General features: G+C 35.4%; 2 protein-coding genes across 4 annotated transcripts in view; one reads left to right on the forward strand and one right to left on the reverse strand.

Moving 5' to 3' along the window:
* The first annotated feature begins 14 nt into the window (after positions 1-14).
* Positions 15-1574, forward strand: RRAGA (Ras related GTP binding A). Its single transcript, XM_079113220.1, has one exon. The coding sequence runs from the start codon at positions 263-265 to the stop codon at positions 1202-1204; it is 942 nt and encodes a 313-aa protein (XP_078969346.1). The 5' UTR covers positions 15-262; the 3' UTR covers positions 1205-1574.
* HAUS6 (HAUS augmin like complex subunit 6) overlaps positions 1169-21030 on the reverse strand; it is a 44213-nt gene continuing 24351 nt past the window's right edge. Inside the window, exons 12-18 of one of the 3 annotated variants that reach the window (XR_013759644.1) lie at positions 20281-20362; positions 14732-14798; positions 14199-14384; positions 11498-11633; positions 9162-10181; positions 5707-6969; positions 1169-4937 (exon numbers count right to left, since the gene is read on the reverse strand). Coding sequence is in view for 2 of the 3 variants with exons in the window: in XM_079113188.1 (XP_078969314.1) it covers positions 6914-6969; positions 9162-10181; positions 11498-11633; positions 14199-14384; positions 14732-14798; positions 20281-20362 (1547 nt within the window). In the remaining variant the exon portion in view is untranslated. Of the gene's footprint in view, positions 6970-9161; positions 10182-11497; positions 11634-14198; positions 14385-14731; positions 14799-20280; positions 20363-21030 lie in introns of all 3 variants that reach the window. The other 2 variants (XM_079113189.1, XM_079113188.1) reach the window with 2 other exon arrangements.

Genomic DNA, 21030 nt, shown 5'->3' on the forward strand with positions numbered 1-21030 from the left:
AGGGACGCAGCGTCTCCTCTCTGGAAGACGAGCGCTTCTCTCCTGCGATTGCAGCTTCTCGTCCCAGGTGCTCTCCTCTAAGGTAGAGGTAACCCTGCTGCAACCTTTCCAACCCTGAGCTCGCGCTCTTGGCTTCCCCGACTGCACAGCTGTACATCGGTGCGAGCGGTAGCCTAGCCTGCGGAACCCCCTCCCCAACCCTTCCTCGGTGCTGCAGTTAGGCCGCGCCCTCAGGCCCAGTCCGCGGCGGCTCCGGCGGGTGATGCCAAATACAGCCATGAAGAAAAAGGTGCTGTTGATGGGGAAAAGCGGGTCGGGAAAGACCAGCATGAGGTCCATTATCTTTGCAAATTATATCGCTCGCGATACCAGGCGCCTGGGTGCCACCATTGATGTGGAGCACTCTCACGTCCGATTCTTGGGGAACCTGGTGCTGAACCTGTGGGACTGTGGCGGTCAGGACACCTTTATGGAAAATTACTTCACCAGCCAGCGAGATAACATCTTTCGTAATGTCGAGGTTTTGATTTACGTGTTTGATGTGGAGAGCCGCGAACTGGAAAAGGACATGCATTATTATCAGTCATGTCTGGAGGCCATCCTCCAGAACTCACCTGATGCCAAAATCTTCTGCCTGGTGCATAAAATGGATCTAGTTCAGGAGGATCAGCGTGACCTGATTTTTAAAGAGCGAGAAGAAGACCTGAGGCGTTTATCTCGCCCACTGGAGTGCGCTTGTTTTCGAACATCCATCTGGGATGAAACGCTCTACAAAGCCTGGTCCAGTATCGTCTATCAGCTTATTCCCAACGTTCAGCAGCTGGAAATGAACCTAAGGAATTTTGCCCAAATTATTGAGGCTGATGAAGTTCTGCTGTTCGAGAGAGCTACGTTCTTGGTGATTTCCCATTACCAGTGCAAAGAGCAGCGTGACGTCCACCGGTTTGAGAAGATCAGCAACATCATTAAGCAGTTCAAGCTGAGCTGCAGTAAATTGGCCGCGTCTTTCCAGAGCATGGAAGTTAGGAATTCTAACTTCGCTGCTTTCATCGACATCTTCACATCAAACACATATGTGATGGTGGTGATGTCGGATCCATCCATCCCCTCTGCAGCTACACTGATCAACATTCGCAATGCCAGGAAACACTTTGAGAAGCTAGAGAGAGTGGATGGCCCCAAGCACAGTCTCCTCATGCGTTGAATATTGCCAAATGCTCTTTATGAAAATGCTGAATTACTTTTTTTTTTGCATCCTTTGTTTTTAATATTCATAATGTGTGCTTGAAAGTGGGCTTTGAAATGTGTGCTGCTTACTACTCCATCTCTTCCCTGTTCCCTAGTCTTTAAACGTTGGACGCTATTTACTCAGCTATCCAGTAGAGCTTCAAGCTGGCCTTTATGAAAAGTTGGTACAGTGTAACACTAATGTAGGTGGTTTGTGTATGTTCTGATACCTGGTTATAATAGATAAGCGCATCAAAGCCTTTACCAATATCCTCCTGTATTATCAGATTGCAAAGATGGAATGCTCCTATTTTATCAGCAAGGTATTAAAATGCATTTATAAATTCTTCTTGGCTTCAATCATGAATAAACATTAATTTAGCAATTTAAAACATGGTCTTATTTGAAATAATTTGAAGGTGCTTAGTAACTAAAGATTCTGACTGCCCATAAGTATTGCTTAACTGGAAAACAATTTTGTGAGATTAGCCCCCATTATTTTGCTGATATTTGTTAGCAAGGGTAGAATATGGATTCTGGAGCTAAACCACCTAAATTAAATTATTCGGGTCCTTTCCCGTACTAGCTCTAGGAACTTAGGCAAAATCCATAATTTCACCATGCTTGTTTCCTCATTTATGAAATGTGGGTAATATCACTTCTACAGGAAAGGATTAAATTAACAGAAAATATTCAAAATGGTACCTAACATACTCGGTACTATTGTTTTAGCTACCATTACTACCTACCGAGCCATTCCTCCCCAAATTACTATGAAGTCTAGCTAATTATTTGAGCCTAAATGCCAGGTATTAATATTTGATGGACATTTGCCTTATTTTATCGTCACAGCCTATGAGGTATTACTGTTATCTCAATTTTAGAAGATAAGAAAGTTGACATGACCTTAACCAAGGTCTTGAGACTTTCCCCACCCCAACCATTATACCCCACCACTTTCATTGACAGAAGTTAAACATCCTTGCTGCTTAGGTGATTATTACTTCATATAAATTCTCAATTTACATGCTGAAGTAACTTCTCTCAAGGAATAGTTTTAGTCATGAGCAAAATCACATTCCCATTTGAATTTATCTTGAAATTGGGTAATAGTCAAAGATTCTTAGATTGCCTGCTTTCAGGGAAAGATAGGGATTCCTAATTTGGATAGGCAATATGTTCTACGAGAATCAGAAAACAGACCTAAAATGTCCCATTCCAGTTCAGTAATGGCTTGTTTTATAGATTTTATATGAAATCTTAAGTATTTTAGAGCCAAGAGACTACTAATAAAGCCTCTTCATTTTACATGAAGCAATAGCTTCATAAAGAATAAATATAAGGGATAGGGCTTTAGAATTTCCAAGACTTTTTATAAAGTTACTTAACATGTATTAAACCCTGTAGCACCAGATGTTATGACAGGGATCCTACCCATGAAGAGCAAGAAGTTAAGATCTAGGATATAAAAATCACCTAATTACAGCCATTTGTAATAACAAAGAGCACATGAGAAAACTAATGGTGTAGATATACTTTTAAAAATTATTTTTAAATACTGCTGAGATTACAGGCAGGGTGGCACATGCCTGTAATACCAGCAGCTTAGGAGGCTGAAGCAAGAGGATCAAAAATTCAAAGCCAGTCTCAGCAACTTAGACCATCTCATAATAAAAACATTAAAAGGTTTGGGGGTGTGGCTCAGTAGTAAGCACTCCTGAGTTCAATCCCTGGTACCAAAACAAAAAACCTTTATGCAGTAAATCTGGTAGTTAAAATGGCAGTAACAAATATTCTTAACCTGAGTCACTGTACCTCTATTTTGTTGATCAAGTTATTAATGTTACTTTTGTGTGTGATCATTTTACAGTTTGCAAGGCATGGTTCTTTTTGATATTATATAGGAAATTCCAGACAGATGGTATAATATTGAATATTTATTAAAAGACAACATCGTATAGATATATTTACAAGTAGTCCCATAGAAGACTCACAAATACTCTTAACTTAGGGTATGGATTTGCCAGTTTACAGTGCATAAGGAAAAAGGTTATCTTTAGAGCAACTATGTAGCTGAATTTTGTGCAAAAGGATTTGACTTTAGCAAGTACTTCTACATTAAAGAAAACATCCATAATTTTTTTAAATTTTAGTACATTCAGAGTAAGGAAAAAATAGATTTTCATTTAAGTGAAGAATTCCTGTTTTTTCTTCAGATAAAACTGACTTCATATTTTATAGATAAGGAAAAAGTTTCAAAATACTTTGTTTTGTTTTCAGCTAAATCCCTCTTCAATTATTCTTTATTCTGTGATAACTTTTTCATGTTCAGCAACTTTACATGTTTGTCCTCTTTAAACATTTAAAGTAGTTAGGGGCTAACTGTTTAGCTCAGTGGTACAGTGCTTGTTAGCAATGTGCAAGTCCCTGGGTTTGAACCCCAGTTCCACACACAAAACAAAATAATAATAATAATTAGATCATATCACATTATCTAAAGTTTAAACTTGGTGAAGTCAGTTTACATACCTTTATATCTTGCAAAAAGTGAACAGGCACATTCTATAAACTGATAATGAGAAAAAATACAACTATAGCCATAAGCCCTCTTTACCATTACTTTTATTTCTTTGTGTAATAGGCAAACAATTTTAATACTTAACATTTACTAATGATGACACATGGTCCTTGGGGTACATGTATGCCTGTGGATGCATACACCCCACACACATACATATAGGTATGTACGTGTACATATAATTGCTATAATGAGAGCACATACAACCATGAAAAAGGTAATATACAATTAAATGAAATATTAAACCAATAACAAGATAAACCATAGATTTCAGAGAAAGGATAGGCATGTGGATATGGAAAGGACAAATTAAACCTTCAAAGTGGAAAATTTGTTCTGAACCTTAAGCTGTATAGCTGTAATAGCTACAACATAGCTGTAGAAGGGGAAGGTAGGTACTCCAGCTGCAGAATTGAGTCAAGATTTCTAAAGACCCATGCTCACTGAGGCATTTCAGTAAAGAATGGGAGATCACAGTGGAACAAGAACTAGAAGAAATTTATGTAAGAAATCTTATATGCCCTTAAACTCTTATAGAATTAGCAATGAAATATTAATGGGCTCTTAAGCAAGGAAATGACGTAACCAAAGTAGTTCCTCATGATCAAAAGGAGAAACTAGTTAGGGAAGAAGCTGAAGGCAAAAAGTTGCAAGCAAATACAGTGATTTTAAAGAAATGAAAGATTTGAGATTTTGTTATGGTATTGGCACAGCAAGGACAAGAATGTCAAAAATTTTCAGCCTATCACAGGTAAAACTCAATTATGTTTTTTTTTAGAAGTTCACAACATCCAGAACCATTTGATCTTTCGATTATCAGTAATAAGGACCTCCTGCACTTCATTGAACTGGACCTTTCTGATCAGTTAGCTCTCTTTACAGCAGTATATACACAATAGCGTGCCTGATTCATAAAGGTACCTCAGAGATAAGTACAATACTATCTCTTAGCAGAAGTTCTCAAGTTTTTTTACTGAACCTGTGAATTACCAGGAGCATATTTAAATCGCAGTTTCTAATTCCTATCTTAGACCTGAATTATTTAAGATGTATCTCAATGATTCCAACACAGCTGGTCTTCAAGTCCCATCTCAGACAAGTCATTTAAGCTCCCTGGCTTCAGTACCGTTATCTGTAAAACAGGCAATAATTGTTATCTAATACAGTTCTAAAAATTAAATAAAGCCAGGTGCAGTGAAGCACTCCTGTAATTCCAACAGCTCAGGAGGCTGAGGCAGGAGGATCTCAAGTTCAAAGCCAGCCTCAGCAAAAAAGTGAGGTGCTAAGCCTCTAAATAAAATACAAAAGAGGGCTGGGGATGTGGCTCAGTGGTTGAGTGCCCCTGAGGTCAATCCTCAGTACCCAAAACAAACAAACAAAAAGCATCAAGCCAGGCATGGTGGCACACATCTATAATCCCAGCAGCTCAGGAGGCTGAAGCAGGAGGATTGAAAGTTCAAAGCCAGCCTCAGCAACTTAATGAGGCCCTAAGGAACTTAGAGAGATCCTGTTTCAAAAGATAAAAACGGGCCAGGCATGTGGCTCAGTGGTTAAGCGCCCCTGGGTTCAATCCCCAATAGCAAAAATAAAAACTAATCAACAGTTCACTTGTTATTCTTGAACAAAGTTCAAATTTAAAGGCATAGAAGATCTCCTACATAGATTTCCTTTAGTCCCCTTTTCTACTGTGATCTCCCATTAGATCTGCAGAGTTCCTAATTTGGTGTATTAATAAAGACAGCACCTTAGAGGAGCTTTTCTTTTTTTGTCCACTGCAAAGAAGGTAATTTTATAAATGCTTTTTCCTGTCTATTCACACAAAAAGACTGTTCTTCAAATTGAGAGAAGACAAAGAGAACAGCAATACAAGATAAATGGAGATCAACTATTAAATAGCCCACCTACTTCCAGAACTCTTCCCTCCAACTTCTGTCAGTTTTTTGGGGGCTGGTGGACAGAATTTTGATGGTTATGAGCAAGGACTCTACAGATAGTACTGAAGATGATCACCCTTCCAGTATCTGTTCCATTCCTTCTAGTTCATGAGTTGATGGCATTTATTCACTTGGAGGCTAGAGACAAGCTCATTTCTATGTCATGTGACCTGATAGAATGAGGCAGAAGACTGAATGGAGTTACCAGTTACTTAAAGACAAGTTCAGTTTTCTCAGGTTATTTTGGAACTATTTTGTAGGCTTTGGGGAACTTTTATGATTTTTGAGCAGAAAAGTAAAATAATCAAAACTAGCACAAAAACAGTATCTCCCTCCCCTCCCCCCAGAAAAACCAACAATAAAACTAATAAATTTTTTAATTTATATTTTTGTTAAAATATAAACTAACACTAAATTCTCAGTCTAAATTAGACTAAATATAAATTAGACTAAATGTAAATACAACCCAGTGAATGGATTTATAATCCACTTAAGTGTTCCTTAAGTGTCCAGACATTTTCTTCCATCTTTTCCCTTTTTCCTAAATGTATTCTACCCATTCTTCACTTATCATATGTACCTGATTCCATCAAACATCATTTCTCAGGATCAAGCTATTTGAATAATTATGAAGCCTGTTTAGAGCTTTCAAAATCTTAAAACTTGTTATCTTCACTACACATCTCACAGTACTACCTTTATCACTTTTTTTGTTTTTGCGGGGAGGGGGAGTACCAGAATGAATCAATAAAAGTGGTTCACTTCTATAAAAAGGGAGATGAGTATATTCAGTAGCTATTATATTAACCACCTAATGAAAATACATCAAAAACTACTCCTCCTTATGTTAATTAACAAAATTATAACAATAAGTCCAATTACTACTTTTGTCATTCACTTAATGCTTACAAGATTATTCAGGCAATCAAAATGGCTTTCCATACCTTGACATTTGCTTGCCAAACACTTCACATTTCATCCTAATTCCTACAAAGAAATTCAAACATGCTTTCCTTACCTAAAAACACATAAGAGGCTAAAAGGCATTTAGGATTTTTTAGACCTTGAAAAAGAGTGTTACATTTCCAACCTGTACTTAAGTTATATATCAGTTTCTATTTTGTGACACAGCTTCAATTTAAGTGCATCATTGTTAAATTATCTGGATACTGCTTCATTTTGTCAAGTCATATTCCTTCACATCAAGGCTCTTATTCAAGATTTCTTTTTCTGCAAAATGATTTTTAAAAAGAAAGGGATAAATAAACATTACAAAGAAAAAGAAATTGGAAAGATTTCAAGTAGTAACAAATTCCTTTTTTTGTTATTATTATTGTTTTTCTTTCTTTCTTTCTTTCTTTTTTTTTTTTTTTTTTTTTTTTTGGTACCAGGGATTGAACCCAGGGCACCCACTGAGCCACATCCTTAGCCCTTTCTGTTTTGAGACAGTGTCTTGGAAGTTGCTTAGGGCCTTACTAAATTGCTGAGGCTGGCTTTGAACTCAAAATCCTCCAGCCTCAGCCTCCCGAACCTCTGGGATTATAGGCATATGTCGCTGTGCATGGCTTGCAAATTTCTTAATTTAACAAAGTTTCACATTTATGAAAAATACTCAAACTATGATAAAATTACTGTTTTGTTTTGTTTTTTCACTGAAGCACCTCATCTCCAGAAAGCAATACATTTCTCCTAGGATACTTTTCAAAATTACCAGTGTTTAATTATCAGGAGCACATCGAAGAGATGTGTAAATTAATCTTTATCACCAGATTCAAAACTGTCCTAACAGAGCTATTTTAAAACTCTTTATGATGAAACTTTTCAAACATACTCAAGTGAAGACAATTATGATTAATCCAACATATTATCTACCAGGTTTCAATAATGATTCATGCTAACCATTATGGGTGAATTGTGCCCCTCAAAAGGTATGTGAAATTCTAACCTAAGTAACCTTTAGAATGTGACATTTGGAAAAAAAAAAAAAAAAAGGTCTTTAGAGGTACAATTAGCTAAGGTGAGTTTATAGTGGAGTAGGGTGGGCCATAAATTAACTGAAATTACTATGTCCATATAAGAAGAGACAGACACATAAGGGAAGAAAGTTATGAAAAGATGGAGAGAGCCAGACGCAATGGCACAGGCCTATAATCCAAGCAACTCGGGAGGCTGAGGCAAGAGGATTGCAAGTTCAAGGCCAGCCTCAGCAATTTAACAAACTCCAATAAGGATCTTGGTGACACCCTGTCTCAAAAAATAAGCTGGGTGTGGTGGTGCATGCCTATAATGCCAGTGGCTAGGGAAACTGAGACAGGAAGATCATGAGTTCAAAGCCAGCCTCACCAACTTAGTGAGACCTGGGTACTGAAGATTGAACCCAGATCTCATATGTTAGGCAAGTACTCTACTACTCACCTACATCCCCAGCATCCCTAGAAAATTAATATACTGACCAACCTTTTTTGTTTCCACTTCCCATTCCCATCACCAAATTTATTTCACAACAAATTCCAAATATTATACTATTACATAGTGATACTTAAAAGAGTGTTTCTCAGTCAGGCATGGTGGTGCACACCTGTAATCCCATTGGCTTGGGAGGCTAATGCAGGAGGATTCTAAGTTCAGAGCCAGCTTCAGCAACTTAGCAAGGCCCTAAGCAACTCAGCAAGACCCTGTCTCTAAATAATATACAAAGGGGTTGGGAAATATGACTCAGCAGTTAAATGCTCCTAGGTTCAATCCCCATACCAAAATTAAAAAAAAAAAAAAAAAAATAGTGTTTCTCAGTATTTTTAAAACCACTTTCAAGCTGGGTGCAATGGCATATGCCTGTAATCCCTGTAGCTCAGGAGGCTAAAGCAGGAAGATCGCACGTTTAAAGGCAGCCTCAGCAAATCAGTGAGGTCCTTAAGTAACTTAGGGAGACCCTGTCTCAAAATAAAAAATAGAAAAGGGCTGCGTATGTGGTTCAGAAGTTAAGAACTCGTAGGTTCAAATCTGGTCACAAAAAAATACAGCTCAGTTGGTAGAGCACTTGCCCCACACGCATAAGGCCCTGGGTTTAATCCTGAGCACCACAAAACAAACGAATAAATTAATTAAATAAAACCATTTTCCATTAGACAAGAAGATTTCAAATAGATTTACTTTCAGTAGTTTATATTACAAAAACAGTTAAGTTTTGAGACTTGGGATTTTTTTTATATCTTTGACCCAAACCAGTTGTAAACTATATACACATTGAAAGGGATTCTGAAAGTACCTAAAGTGAGGGCTCACTCCTTAAACTCCAAATTAAAGAAAACAGAGCATATTTTATCACATTAACAACCAAGATTCTGCAGCATTCACTATGTATGATTTTTATAAAAAGTTGAAAGAAAACCAGTAAGTGATGCAAAGGTCTAGTTAAATCTTACCTTTTAAATCAGGTAGAAGTTCTCCAAGACTACATGGTACTGTGCTCTTCAATTTTTGCTCCACAGGAGAAAACTTAATTAGTGGTGATAGAGACCGTTTTCTTTCACCAAGGGATATGCGTAAAGATGGTTTTGTATAGTCAATGAGCAAATCGTCAGTATCCAAAAAGTTAAGCATATCATCTGCTTCCATATTTTTGGGTGAAGGGCTCGATTCTGGTTTGTGTCTTTCAAGAGCTTCAGGATTAAAGAGGTAAGATTCTTCCCTTTTCTTGGAAAGATATTTCTTCAGAGTCCCATAACTACTATTACTAGCCTGTAAATTGAAGTCTGATTCTGAAGTAGTCTGTCTTCCCACATCATCTGGAAAAATGTCACTGTACACAGGACTATTTGGTTCCAGTTTAAAATTGGCCTCTGAACTACTAGAACTATTAAGACTTAGGTGACCAACTTCTTCTGGAAGAGTTTCATGTAATATGCCAAAATCTGCATCCTTAAGACTCTTAGAACTAATTCCACTTGATAGCTGAAAAGAGTTCCATAACATAGTTTTATGTGTGGAAGGTTCATTATAAGAAACTTGTGAGCAGTCCAGTATTTTAATAAACTCCTCTTCATTTCTACCTTTCGCTTCTATTCTATTGCCCACAGTAGGGGAGAATATCTCCATCTGGCTGGTTTTTGAAAGCTTGGTTGGTAAAGCTGTACATTCTAAATCTTGCTTACAAATTATTTTCTTATTTAACAAATTTGACTGATCTTCTACTGGGGATTCAGCTTTATGGTGGGTCACATGTTTCTGAGGCGTACCCTTAAGGCAACATGACACTTTCTCTTCAGCCAAATGAGAATGGTCAAAATCTGAGAAAAAACTAGCCATGCTAAATTCTTGATTATGCAACACAGGTAGGGATCCTGACAATACTTCTCCATGTTCAGTATCCACTTGAATTGGTTCTGTACTTTTATTTTCTTCCACTTCAATTGCTTTTCTCCATGAGCTCCTAATTTCAGTTACTAATTAGCAGAGAGGAAAAACACAATTTACTAATATTCCCAAACACAGAGCATGCAATTAAACACTTTATTTCTAGTGATAAAAATAAAGCTGATTCAGTATATGTTCCAAAAATATGCTGGCTGGATGCCACGATTCCACAAAATACCAAGTTCCAACAACAAATAACTCCATATCCAACTGATGAAACACAGTAAAAACATGTAAGAAAAGACGTTCCTTTAATGTGAATATAGTTTTTACAATATATATTAATAACATGAATTAAGAAGACATTTTCTAGTCCATCAAGGCCAAGGTGTAAACTTTTTCTATAAAGGGTCAAGTAGTAACATTTTAAGTCTTGCATTCATCTGATCAGTCAAAACAGTTCAACTCTGCAACTAAAAGTAGCTGTAAACAATGTGTCAAGGGAAGGGGTTGAGGAAAAGGAAAGATAATGGAATGAATCTTCCTATGTTCTTATATGAATTACCACAGTGAATCTTTAAAAAAAAAAAAAAAAAAAAAAGTCAACTACTGAGCAAGTTGTGTTCATAATTTTTTTTTTTTTTTTTTTTTTTAACAGAACACAGTGCAGGACCAGATTCACAGAATGTAGTTTGCTAACAACAAATCTAGGCTGTGGTTCAGCTGAACCTGAATTAAATCGAATTTAACTATTTAACCAAGATGATTTTTCTCGAGGAAAACCAGTATCAGAACTTTGTCAGCTGGGTGTAATGGCACATGTCTGTAATCCTTCCAGCTACTCAAAAGGCTGAGGCTGGAGGATCACAAGTTTGAGGCCAGCTTAGGCAAGATAGCAAGACACTGTCTCAACAGTTAATTAATTAATTAATTAATTAAGAACTCTGCCTACAAATTATAGATTATAGGGGGGAAAAGGATCTGGTAATGTTTGGGGAGAGGTAAAGATCTGTACAGTTTTTGGCTAATGTGCGTGGTTGCTGACTGGGAAAAAACAGCCTCTAAAAATGTAGTCAGATCTGAATGCAGGAGACACTTTAAAAAGTGGTTAAGTAAAACACTTTCCAGGAAAAAAATCCATGTAACACAACAAAAACAAAACTGTGATAATATCATGGCAAATTAGAACTCTATATAAGTACATTAACATCACAAAATAATAATGATGAAAGACTGCTGTACAAGTGCAAGTACCCACACTGAATATCTCATTAAAATTCCCTTACATTACAACAAATAAACAGCCATTGACAACTAAGTTGAAACATACAGAACAGAGACCATAGGTCTAAGAGTTGTAATATATAAGACAGAGGAAATGGGATAGGAAGCATTATCAACTTACTTAAGTTTTCTGGAGTTCGGGGAATTTGTTTCCTTGTTAAGAAGGGGTTAGAAACTAGAGAATCAATTAGTTCCTCTAATTTTACTTCTTTTCCTTCAGAGAGCTGTGGTGAATCAGATAAAACTGCTCGGGCAACCTAAAACAGAAAAAGAAAAAATAGCCAAGCCCACTGGTCAAAACAACAAAAACTTCTTAAGAATAGTAAAAGATAAGTGCAATCCCTGCTACTCCTCTAGAGAAACTGAGGCAGAAGGATTTCAAGTTCCAGGCCATCCTAGACAATTTAGAGACCCTGCTCAAAATAAAAAAAAATTTTTTAAATTTTAAAAAAAGAACTGGGTTGTCTATCAGTGGTAAAGTACCACTGGGTTCAATCCTCAGTACTGAAAAATAAACAAAAATTAAAAAAATAAGCACTTCACAGTCAGCAGCTCCCTCCAAAGCAGATGGCACAAAAATAAGTAACGATGAGGCAGGTGCAGTCGCACACACCTGTAATCCCAGCTACTCGGGAGTCTGAGACCGAAGGACTGTAATTCAAGCCTACCAGTAACTCAGAGAGATTGTCTCAAAATAAAAATTACATTAAATTAAAAGGGCTGGGGAGTTCACTCAGTGGTAGAGAACCCCTGGGTTTAATCCCAGGTACTACACATAAAAAGCAACAATGAAACTTCAAGGTACTCTGTGTAGATCATCTAGAGTGAAATAAAACACAAAACAATTTTTTCAACATCTTAAACAAATAACCCAATATAAAAAAGTGTAGGTAAAGAGATTTATACTTGGGAAGATTTATTAGTAGTGTGGACAGTAATCAGAGCTACTATCTGCCACATCTTTGGACTTGACTACTCTATATCCACTCAAATGACTATTTTAAAGCAAACAGACACTTCTTATAGTCCATTTGCACAATAATATCTCTATTAACAAAAAATACATTCTGACAATATAATTCCTTGCCAAAAACCTCATTATCATATCCAAATTAGTGGACAATAGGGATATATTCTAAAATAAAGAAAAGAAAGTATATGAAATAGCACTCTTTATTAACTAAATATCAATAAAACTAAAAAACAAAAAGCATGCAAATTAAAATCTCTACCCCTTGAGATCACTACAAAATAACTTCCTGAAACCATAACCAAACTAGCTCAATAAAACAGAAAGCTTCTTGGAAATAAAACACTAAATATCCTTATCACAAATACCATTAAAAAAATTAATTTCACTGTACTTGCAGATTTTTATAAAATTTTAAGGCTTTCCTCTTCTATTACACTGCCTATCTAATCATACTACTGCCAATCTAAACTCCAGTAACCAGAAAATGTGTTTTCCTTACACAATTAGGAAAGAAAAACAAAATAAATCTGTCTATATTTTCTTTAGTGTAAAGTCAATAAAATAAACAACTTCAGGTACTTTAAAGTATTTATACACTATTAAACTGGTACTCACGTTACAAACAAAAAAAATGCCTGGCATCTAGTTCTCTTATTTGAAACAATCAATGCTCATTTAGTCTGATCAGGATTAGGATAAAGGATTTAGGTAACTCTGATACCTAAATTAATATATACTAAGTCAATTGTGTTTTTTTTTTTAAATTGCACAGGAATAAAAAGCACCTGATTATTTTCTAGTTGCTTAACCAAATTCAAATAATGCTAAGAGATGTTATGGAAAACATGTACTAAAAAATATCATTAATGTGGGCTGGGGTTGTGGCTCAGCAGTAGAGCGTTTGCCTCTCACGTGTGAGGCACTGGGTTCAATCCTCAGCACCACATTAAAAAAAATAAGTAATTATAAAGACATTGTTTCCATCTTACAACTAAAAAACATTTTAAAAAAATAACATTAACGAATGAATGGCAAGTAGCTGGTGTAAGCTGAGTTCTGTAGTACTGAGCAATGGAGGTATAATGTGTTCAATTACTAGTGAAAAGCTGAATAGCATTAAGGGATAGGGTTAGCTAGGAAAACTGAGTTCATGAACAGCAATTCACATAATCACTTTCAAAAGTTTTAGGAAACACACAGAAAAAAACTCTAAATATTCTTTGTTTTAATATTCAAAAAAAAGAAGTCAAGAAATAGGCAACATCAATAAAATATTTAAATATCAATTTATATAATGGTTAATCCCTAAAATACAAAAGAAGTATTATTTTTATACTTTTGGGGTTCTTTTGGTTTGGTTTGGTTTGGTTTGGTTTGGTTTGGTTTGGTTTGGTTTGGTTTGGTTTGGTTTGTACTGCAGATTGAACCCAGGAGCAATCAACCACTGAGCAAGACAGCCCCAGCCCTTTTTATTTTTTGAGACAGGGCATTGCTAAGTTGCTTAAGGCCTCACTAAGTTGCTGACACTGGCTTTGAACTTGGGATCCTCCTGCCTCAGCCTCCCAAGTCACTAGAATTACAGTTGTGAATCACCACCCTGGCATTTTTATATTTTTGGATAATATTTATAGAATGGAAAGTTCTAAAACATGGATGTAATCTTAGTACATTTATAAGTAATCTATTTCTACTTAATGATGGTGTCAATTTTTCATTAACCAAGATTTTTATTATCTGTGACCTCCCTTCCCCCAACTTCTTCTCCCAGTTACTCAATAATTAACTGATCCCAACATCACTGAGGGGAAAAAAGATATTTAAGTATACTTATCAACAGTCTCTTTCTAACCTCTTCTACCAGATGATCTTGCTCTTTTTGGAAAGGATCACTTTTTGGGGGGATCAGAGATGCTTCAAGTGCCCTAGTCTCTGTAGTCTTCACAGTATCTGATAATGAAGAATCTTTCACTTCAAATTCTGGGATTTTCTTAGATATTGTTTCATTTTTCTCTTTGGGAATTCTCATCTCCATATCCTAAAGAAAAGAGACATGTAATATTAAAAAAAATCATGGCTGATATTGAAGTTTTTTTTTAATTTGTTCGTTTTAGATATATTGAAGTTTTTTTCACTAAAGCTTCATGCATAATCATGAACCTAAAAAAGGTTGTTAATATTGTTATAAAATTATATGTTCACTAGCAGAGTTAAATAATTCCAACGGTCCCATTTGGCAAAAGAATATTTAAACACAAATGGTATAAAATATACAAACACTGAGAAATTAGAAAATAGAAATTAAATTTAATAAAACTGTTATAGCAACAAAAACAATATAATTTACTACAGTCAGGATCAATTGAAAATTGTTTTAGAATATACCTTTTCAAGCAGTGTGACACTGTTTCTATCTGATGATGAAGCTGGTTGTAACAGGAAAGAGGCAGGGCTAAAAGGAAAAAACAATAACAAATTCAAGTTACAAGTAGAAAAGAATTCCATTCACCTGATGTGTCTTAATATTTTAAAGAAATTGTCTGCCCCGTATCTGTCCGTTACGATTTCACTCAATTCGTCCCGGTCATCAAAAGGCAATTTATTCTACGGAGGTATGGTGACAAGTAGAGCAGTATTTCAGCCCAATTTGTGTATCAGCCTCCCAATTAACATTTTACATACTTGCTATATATTTTTTTAAGTCAATAGCATTTTTTAAAAGGGCGAAATGACCTGATGAAAGCTTAAAAACTTGAAAAAGGCTTAAAACAGATTCAATTTACTAGAATTGCATTATTACAAGGTTTACAGGGTCCAGACCATAGAATTTCATTTTAGTAGAGTATTTAAGATTCTCTTGATATTTTATGTCTCTAAAATCAATTTCTCATATGTTCAATATGACTTAACTGCAAATATGTAAATATAAAGTCATGAGTTTAATTCAAAGTTTTTGCTCCCTGCTATCTGTATGTTTATTCCTTAATCTTTTAGATTCCTTGCCTATTTGGAAGAATATTAAAAACTCATGTATATCTTCATGCTAATTATAAAATAACTTATTAAATTTTAAAACCTTAAAGGAAATTATAATTTTAAACTAACCATTTGATTTTTATCTCAAAAATCTTTTAAATTCAAAGGCCAAAAGTTTTTCTACCCTAGGTAATTTAAAAAATAGAATAACCACAGAGACCACTGTCAACAGTAAGCATGTAGGTACTATGCCTTTTCATGGCCATAAGTACAAAATTAAGAGCTTTTGCAAATAGTTTCTATAGTAGCAAATATGTTTGTGTATGTGTGTATGCGTGTGTGCACTCAAGCTTTTGTGGTGCTGCGGATTAAACCCAGGGGTGCGCTACCCTAGCCCAACCATTTTTATTTTTTATTTTGAAACAGTCTCACTAAGTTGCCCAGGTTGGCCTCAAACTTGAGATTCTCCTACCTTAGCCTCCCCAGTTGCTGGAATAACAGGTATATAACACCACACCCAGATTAATTTTTCAAAGGTTTTCAAATATGCACTCTTGGAATCTTCACTTATCTTCCAAACACAATTCAAAGTCACTACAATTGTTGAAGGTTCAATTTAGCATTAACAGGATATAATCCAGATATCAAAGGTAAAGGGCTATAATGTTTCCATAAATTATACATTAAAATTATCAAAAAGCTCTCTGAAACAGGGCCAATAATCTATGGACCAATGCCATTAAGATGCCAGATTGGTTAGAGGCAGGAAGACAAGGGGACAAAGATTTACATCCTTCCCAAAAGCAACTCTCAGATAGTAGAGTGCAAGATAGTGTAATATGTACGCATTAACTGATGCGTTGACCAAATCAATGAGTAAATATCATTTGAGAATAGGGTTCTTCTGTAGGTGACAACAAATGTTTCTATTTAAATCATTCTTGTGGAGTCTTGTAATAAAGTAAAATAGATCCGTATTTTACACCCTCCTCTCTCTTTTCTGAACTGGCATCATGCTATTAGACCCACTAACATCACAACCAAAGACAATGTTAAAGCAGCCCTAACTCAGTCCTAACTCGCTATCTACTTGTCATGCTAAGCAAGGCCCATAAAATCAGCACTGTAACACAGCAAAAGAAAGGGTATTGATCCCACCATGGCATTTATGCCAAAAGAGCAATTCCAAAAGAAAAAATGTGGCATGCTTTTTATAAGAGTTCTTTTTTTTTAAGAAAGAAATCTAAATGTCTAAAAACAAATATAATGGTACAAAGCATTAAGTGGAAATTGGTTAATATAATGGACATTAAACATATGCAAACACAAAACTGTTTACATTACTAATATAAAAACTTTGTATTTTAGAACATGACAGTATCCATTCTTTGATTAGAACTAAACTTACATGATTCTCTACAAACCCTAGAAAAGAAATTGAAAGAAAAAATGTGACAAGTGATTTCATAGAAATTTTAAGCAATTTTTTTCATTTTAAGTTACCATTGTTGTTACACTATACATACACAGCTGAGAAGTCAGAAATAGAAATTAAAAAAAAAGAAAGATGAGATTGGAGTTTGATTCAAACACTAACAATGTTTAGCTGACATACACTTAAGATCACACTACCCTCTCTTCAAAGTTCACTTAAGGAGAAAATACAGACATTAAGGGTAAAGAACTACAGTATGATCACCACTAGAAATAACATGGAAACCTCCCAAAAACCACTGTAAAGAAAAACAGTGCCTACAGTGTATAAAGAAGGAATCACCAATCCTTGAATTCCAGTTTTAAGTATGTTGCAGACTCCATCAGCTTACTCTGTCAAAACCAGCAATGACATTTGTGAAGACTGTTTTGATATTTGTAAATGATAACTGCATATGAAAGGGCCAATAATACACTCTAAAATCTACATTATTCCAGGTTTTTAATTGAATAGTTATATCAACTGTACTCACATAAAAACTTCCTAATAATGTAAGATGACAGCACTACAAATATAAAATTTTGAGTAAATGCTGAACTATATAGAAAAAGGGGTTTTCTTTTCATTCATCGAGCAGTCTATCCATATTACATATGAACAAAGTATAGAGATTGAACCCAGGAGTGATCAACTTCTAAGCTACATCCCCAGCCCCTTTTCTATATTTTATTTAAAGACAGGGTCTCAATGAGTTGCTTAGTTAAGCATCACTAAGTTGCTGAGGCTGGCAAAGAACTTGCAATCCTCCTTCCTTAGCCTATGAAGCCACTGGGATTATAGGCGTGAGCCACCTTGCCAGTCTCGAAAATACTTTAACAGTAAAGAATTTTGAGCAATATGATTACTTCCACATCCTAGTAACTCAACTCCTCACAGGTCTTCTGTTCTGCAATCTAACAATAATAACCTTTCACATCCTATTAAGCATTTTACCCCTCACCATGAAAAGTCTTCCCTAGCAGAGCTTGAGGGTATATGCCTGTAGACCCAGGGACTTGGGAAGCTGAGGCAGGAGGACTGCAAGTTCAAAGATAGCCTCAGCAACTAAGCAAGGCCCTGAGCAACTCAGCAAGACCCTGTCTCAAAATAAAAATAAATTAATTAATTAATTAATTTAAAAAAAAAAAAGGTGAGGGGTGTAGCTCAGTGGTACTATAGCTCTGGGTTCAATCACCAGCACCATCAAAAAAAAAAAAAAAACAAAAAAAAATCCTTTGCCTAAATACTCTTCAATATCCCCAACCTATAATTTTTTTCCCCCAGTGTTGGGGCCTCACACCTTCTAGGCAAGCACTATACCACTGAGCCTTATCCTCAGTCACAAACCTACAATTTTAAAAAAGTATCACAAGATAATTAAAAGATCTAGGAGATTAAAAGAGGACAAATGCGAACATTAAAGAATATTTAATGACAACTTTTTCCTATATTAAGATACTACATTTGGGGGCTAGGATTGTGGCTCAGTGGTGAAGCAGCGCTTGCCTAGCGTACGTGAGGCACTGGGTTCAATCCTCGGCACCACATAAAAATAAATAAATAAAGGTATTGTGTTCATCTATAATTAAAAAAAAATTTTTTAAAAAGAGACTGCATTTGAACTAAAATGTTAGGAGCTGAATGTCTATCTCCTATATAGAATTGATACAGTACAGCTTACTATACAATTTTTCAAAAAGGAATCAAGGTTCAACGGCATTCAGGAACAAAATCACTTTATATATTAGTCTAGTATCTCCATCAATTTATAGTTCAACAAGAGACCTTAGTTGAAATATTTAATTTGCTCTCTCAAGGAAAGAAGACCAAGAAAATAACTGAGACTGGTAAGCACCAAATATACCACTCTGGCATGCTATAAGAACATAAGGATAAAATGGGCAAGCTAATGCTTTACTATTTCTTCAACACTACGTCTTCAGAGATTTTATTATTTTTTACTTAGGTATTCAGAAAATAACAAATCCAAACTTAACAATAAAGACATAAATTTTTCATAACCTTGACCTCCTGTGAACAAGAAAATTATTACAGAGCAAATGCAAATGGCTCAATTTCACACAAAAGTTTTGACTCTAGTTATAACAGTCAACTTACTAATAACATATAAAATGAAATCTACTTCATGTGACATTTAGAATTTTTTTTTTTTTTTTCTGTAATATTGGAAATTGAGCTCACGGATACTCTACCCCTGAGCACCGCCTCAAGCCCTTGTTATTTTGAGACATGGTCTCACTAAGTTCACAAGCTGCCCAAAGTCACCAGAATTACAGGTATGTGCCACCACACCCAGCTTAAAAAGCTTTCTGGTTTAACTTTCCTCATCATTTTATTTTCATATCTGTCCCTCATCTACTCAGGGAAGGTGAACTGAAAGACACCCATTAAAGTCAAACGGCCAGGTGTCATGGCACATGCCATTAGTCCCAGTGAATCAAGAGGCTGAAGCAGGAGGATTGCAATTTTGAGACCAATCTCTGAAACTTAGGAATACCTAAGCAACTTAGCAAGATCCTGTCTAAAAACAAAACATAAAAAGGGTTAGGGATGTGGCTCAGTGGTTAAGCACCCCTGGATTCAACCCCTGATGCAAACAAACAAAAACAGTCAAATGGCAATCAAGGGCTGGGGATATAGCTCAGTTGGTAGAGTGCTTGCCTTGCAAGCACAAGGCCCTGGGTTCAATCCCCAGCACCGCAAAAAAAAAAAAAAAAAAAAAAAAAAAGGCAATCAAAAAAAAAAAATAAAAATTAAAAAAACAAAAAAAGGAATCGGTTCAGTATGTCTTTGTTTTACTGCTCCTTACAATGCTTAATCTCAATAAAGATCAAATATATTCCCCAAGTGAATTATATACATTTAGGGATTTTGTTTTTCTCCCTTATACAACCTGGCATCAGTTTTAAGAGCCAAAATGAGAAAACAGAAAATGGGCAATAAAGAAACAGGACTACTCCTGAAGGAAGCTGTAATAGGTTCAGGTTTTCTGTATGTTAAATTTGGGGGTTAGAGTAAATCAGAAGTCTCCCAATATTTTTTCAAAGCATGGAAAAATTTTTATCAAGTGGTTTGTCAAAAGCCTCAGTATACAATACAGATAAGTCAATCCCAAAAAAAACAAAGGTTCTCTTTGATATTTGGATATAACACACAAAAAGAGGGGGAAGGGGAAAATGAAGTTCAATGGATTAGACAAAGGGGAATGAAGGGAAGAGGAGAGGGAAGGCAATAGGAAAGACAGTAGAATGAATGGGATATAACTTTCCTATATTCATATATGAATATACAACCAGTGTTACTCCGCATCATGTAAACCACAAGAATGGAATCCTAATTAAAATAAGTATACTCTGTGTACGTATAATATGTCAAAATATACTCTACTGTCATGTAGATCTAAAGGAAATTTTAAAAAAAGAAAAAAAACAGGAAGTCAATATAAATATCAAATTTGTTTTACCTGTTGGCTAGATCACACACAGCTACCAAGGTATCAATGTCTGCTTTGCAATCCTTTTCTTCATTATGTGGCTTAGGCATATCTAAAGTATAAAAAAATAGTTTACTCTTATGTTCATACTTTATAATATTCAAATATTTCTTGAAATACTAGAACATTTTTTCAGCAGTGTTGGGGATTAAACTCAGGTCTTCACATGTTAGACGAGTAGACTATTACTAAAACTACACCACTAGCCCCAGAACAACTTCTAAACACAAGAAATCAGAAAATAACATAAACCCTAATAAGAAAAGACTTATCCAATTGTTAAGGTAAAGTGATAGGCAAAAAAGTAATAGAGAAAATCTAAATAGTAAGCTTTCATAAAAAGACTGCTACAGGGCTGGGGTTGTAGCTCAGTGCTAGAGCGCTTGCCTCAAATGTGAGGCACTGGGTTTGATCCTCAGCACCACATAAAAGTAAATAAATTAAATAAAGATATTGCATCCATCTACAACTAAAAAAATATTTAAAAAATGACTGCTACATGTGCAAGGCCATGGCTTTGATACCCACCAATGCAAAGAAAAACAAACGACTGAACTGAAATTCATACTAAAACAATATAACCATGTTTCCTGTTTAAGTACACAAATCATGCAATTAGCATATGCAACTAGCAAGGCCAAAATCTAGTCTTTAGCATATTTCAGCACAGCATTTATGCAGCAATCTATATATCTACTCATCATCTTATCACTGAATAAC

The sequence above is a fragment of the Sciurus vulgaris genome, assembly GCF_902686455.1.
Source record: "Sciurus vulgaris genome assembly, chromosome: 15".
Lineage (NCBI taxonomy): Eukaryota > Metazoa > Chordata > Mammalia > Rodentia > Sciuridae > Sciurus > Sciurus vulgaris.

Bases quoted from the DNA above. Each gene is read 5' to 3' on its own strand.
- RRAGA (XM_079113220.1), top strand. From the start codon at position 263: ATGCCAAATACAGCCATGAAGAAAAAGGTGCTGTTGATGGGGAAAAGC.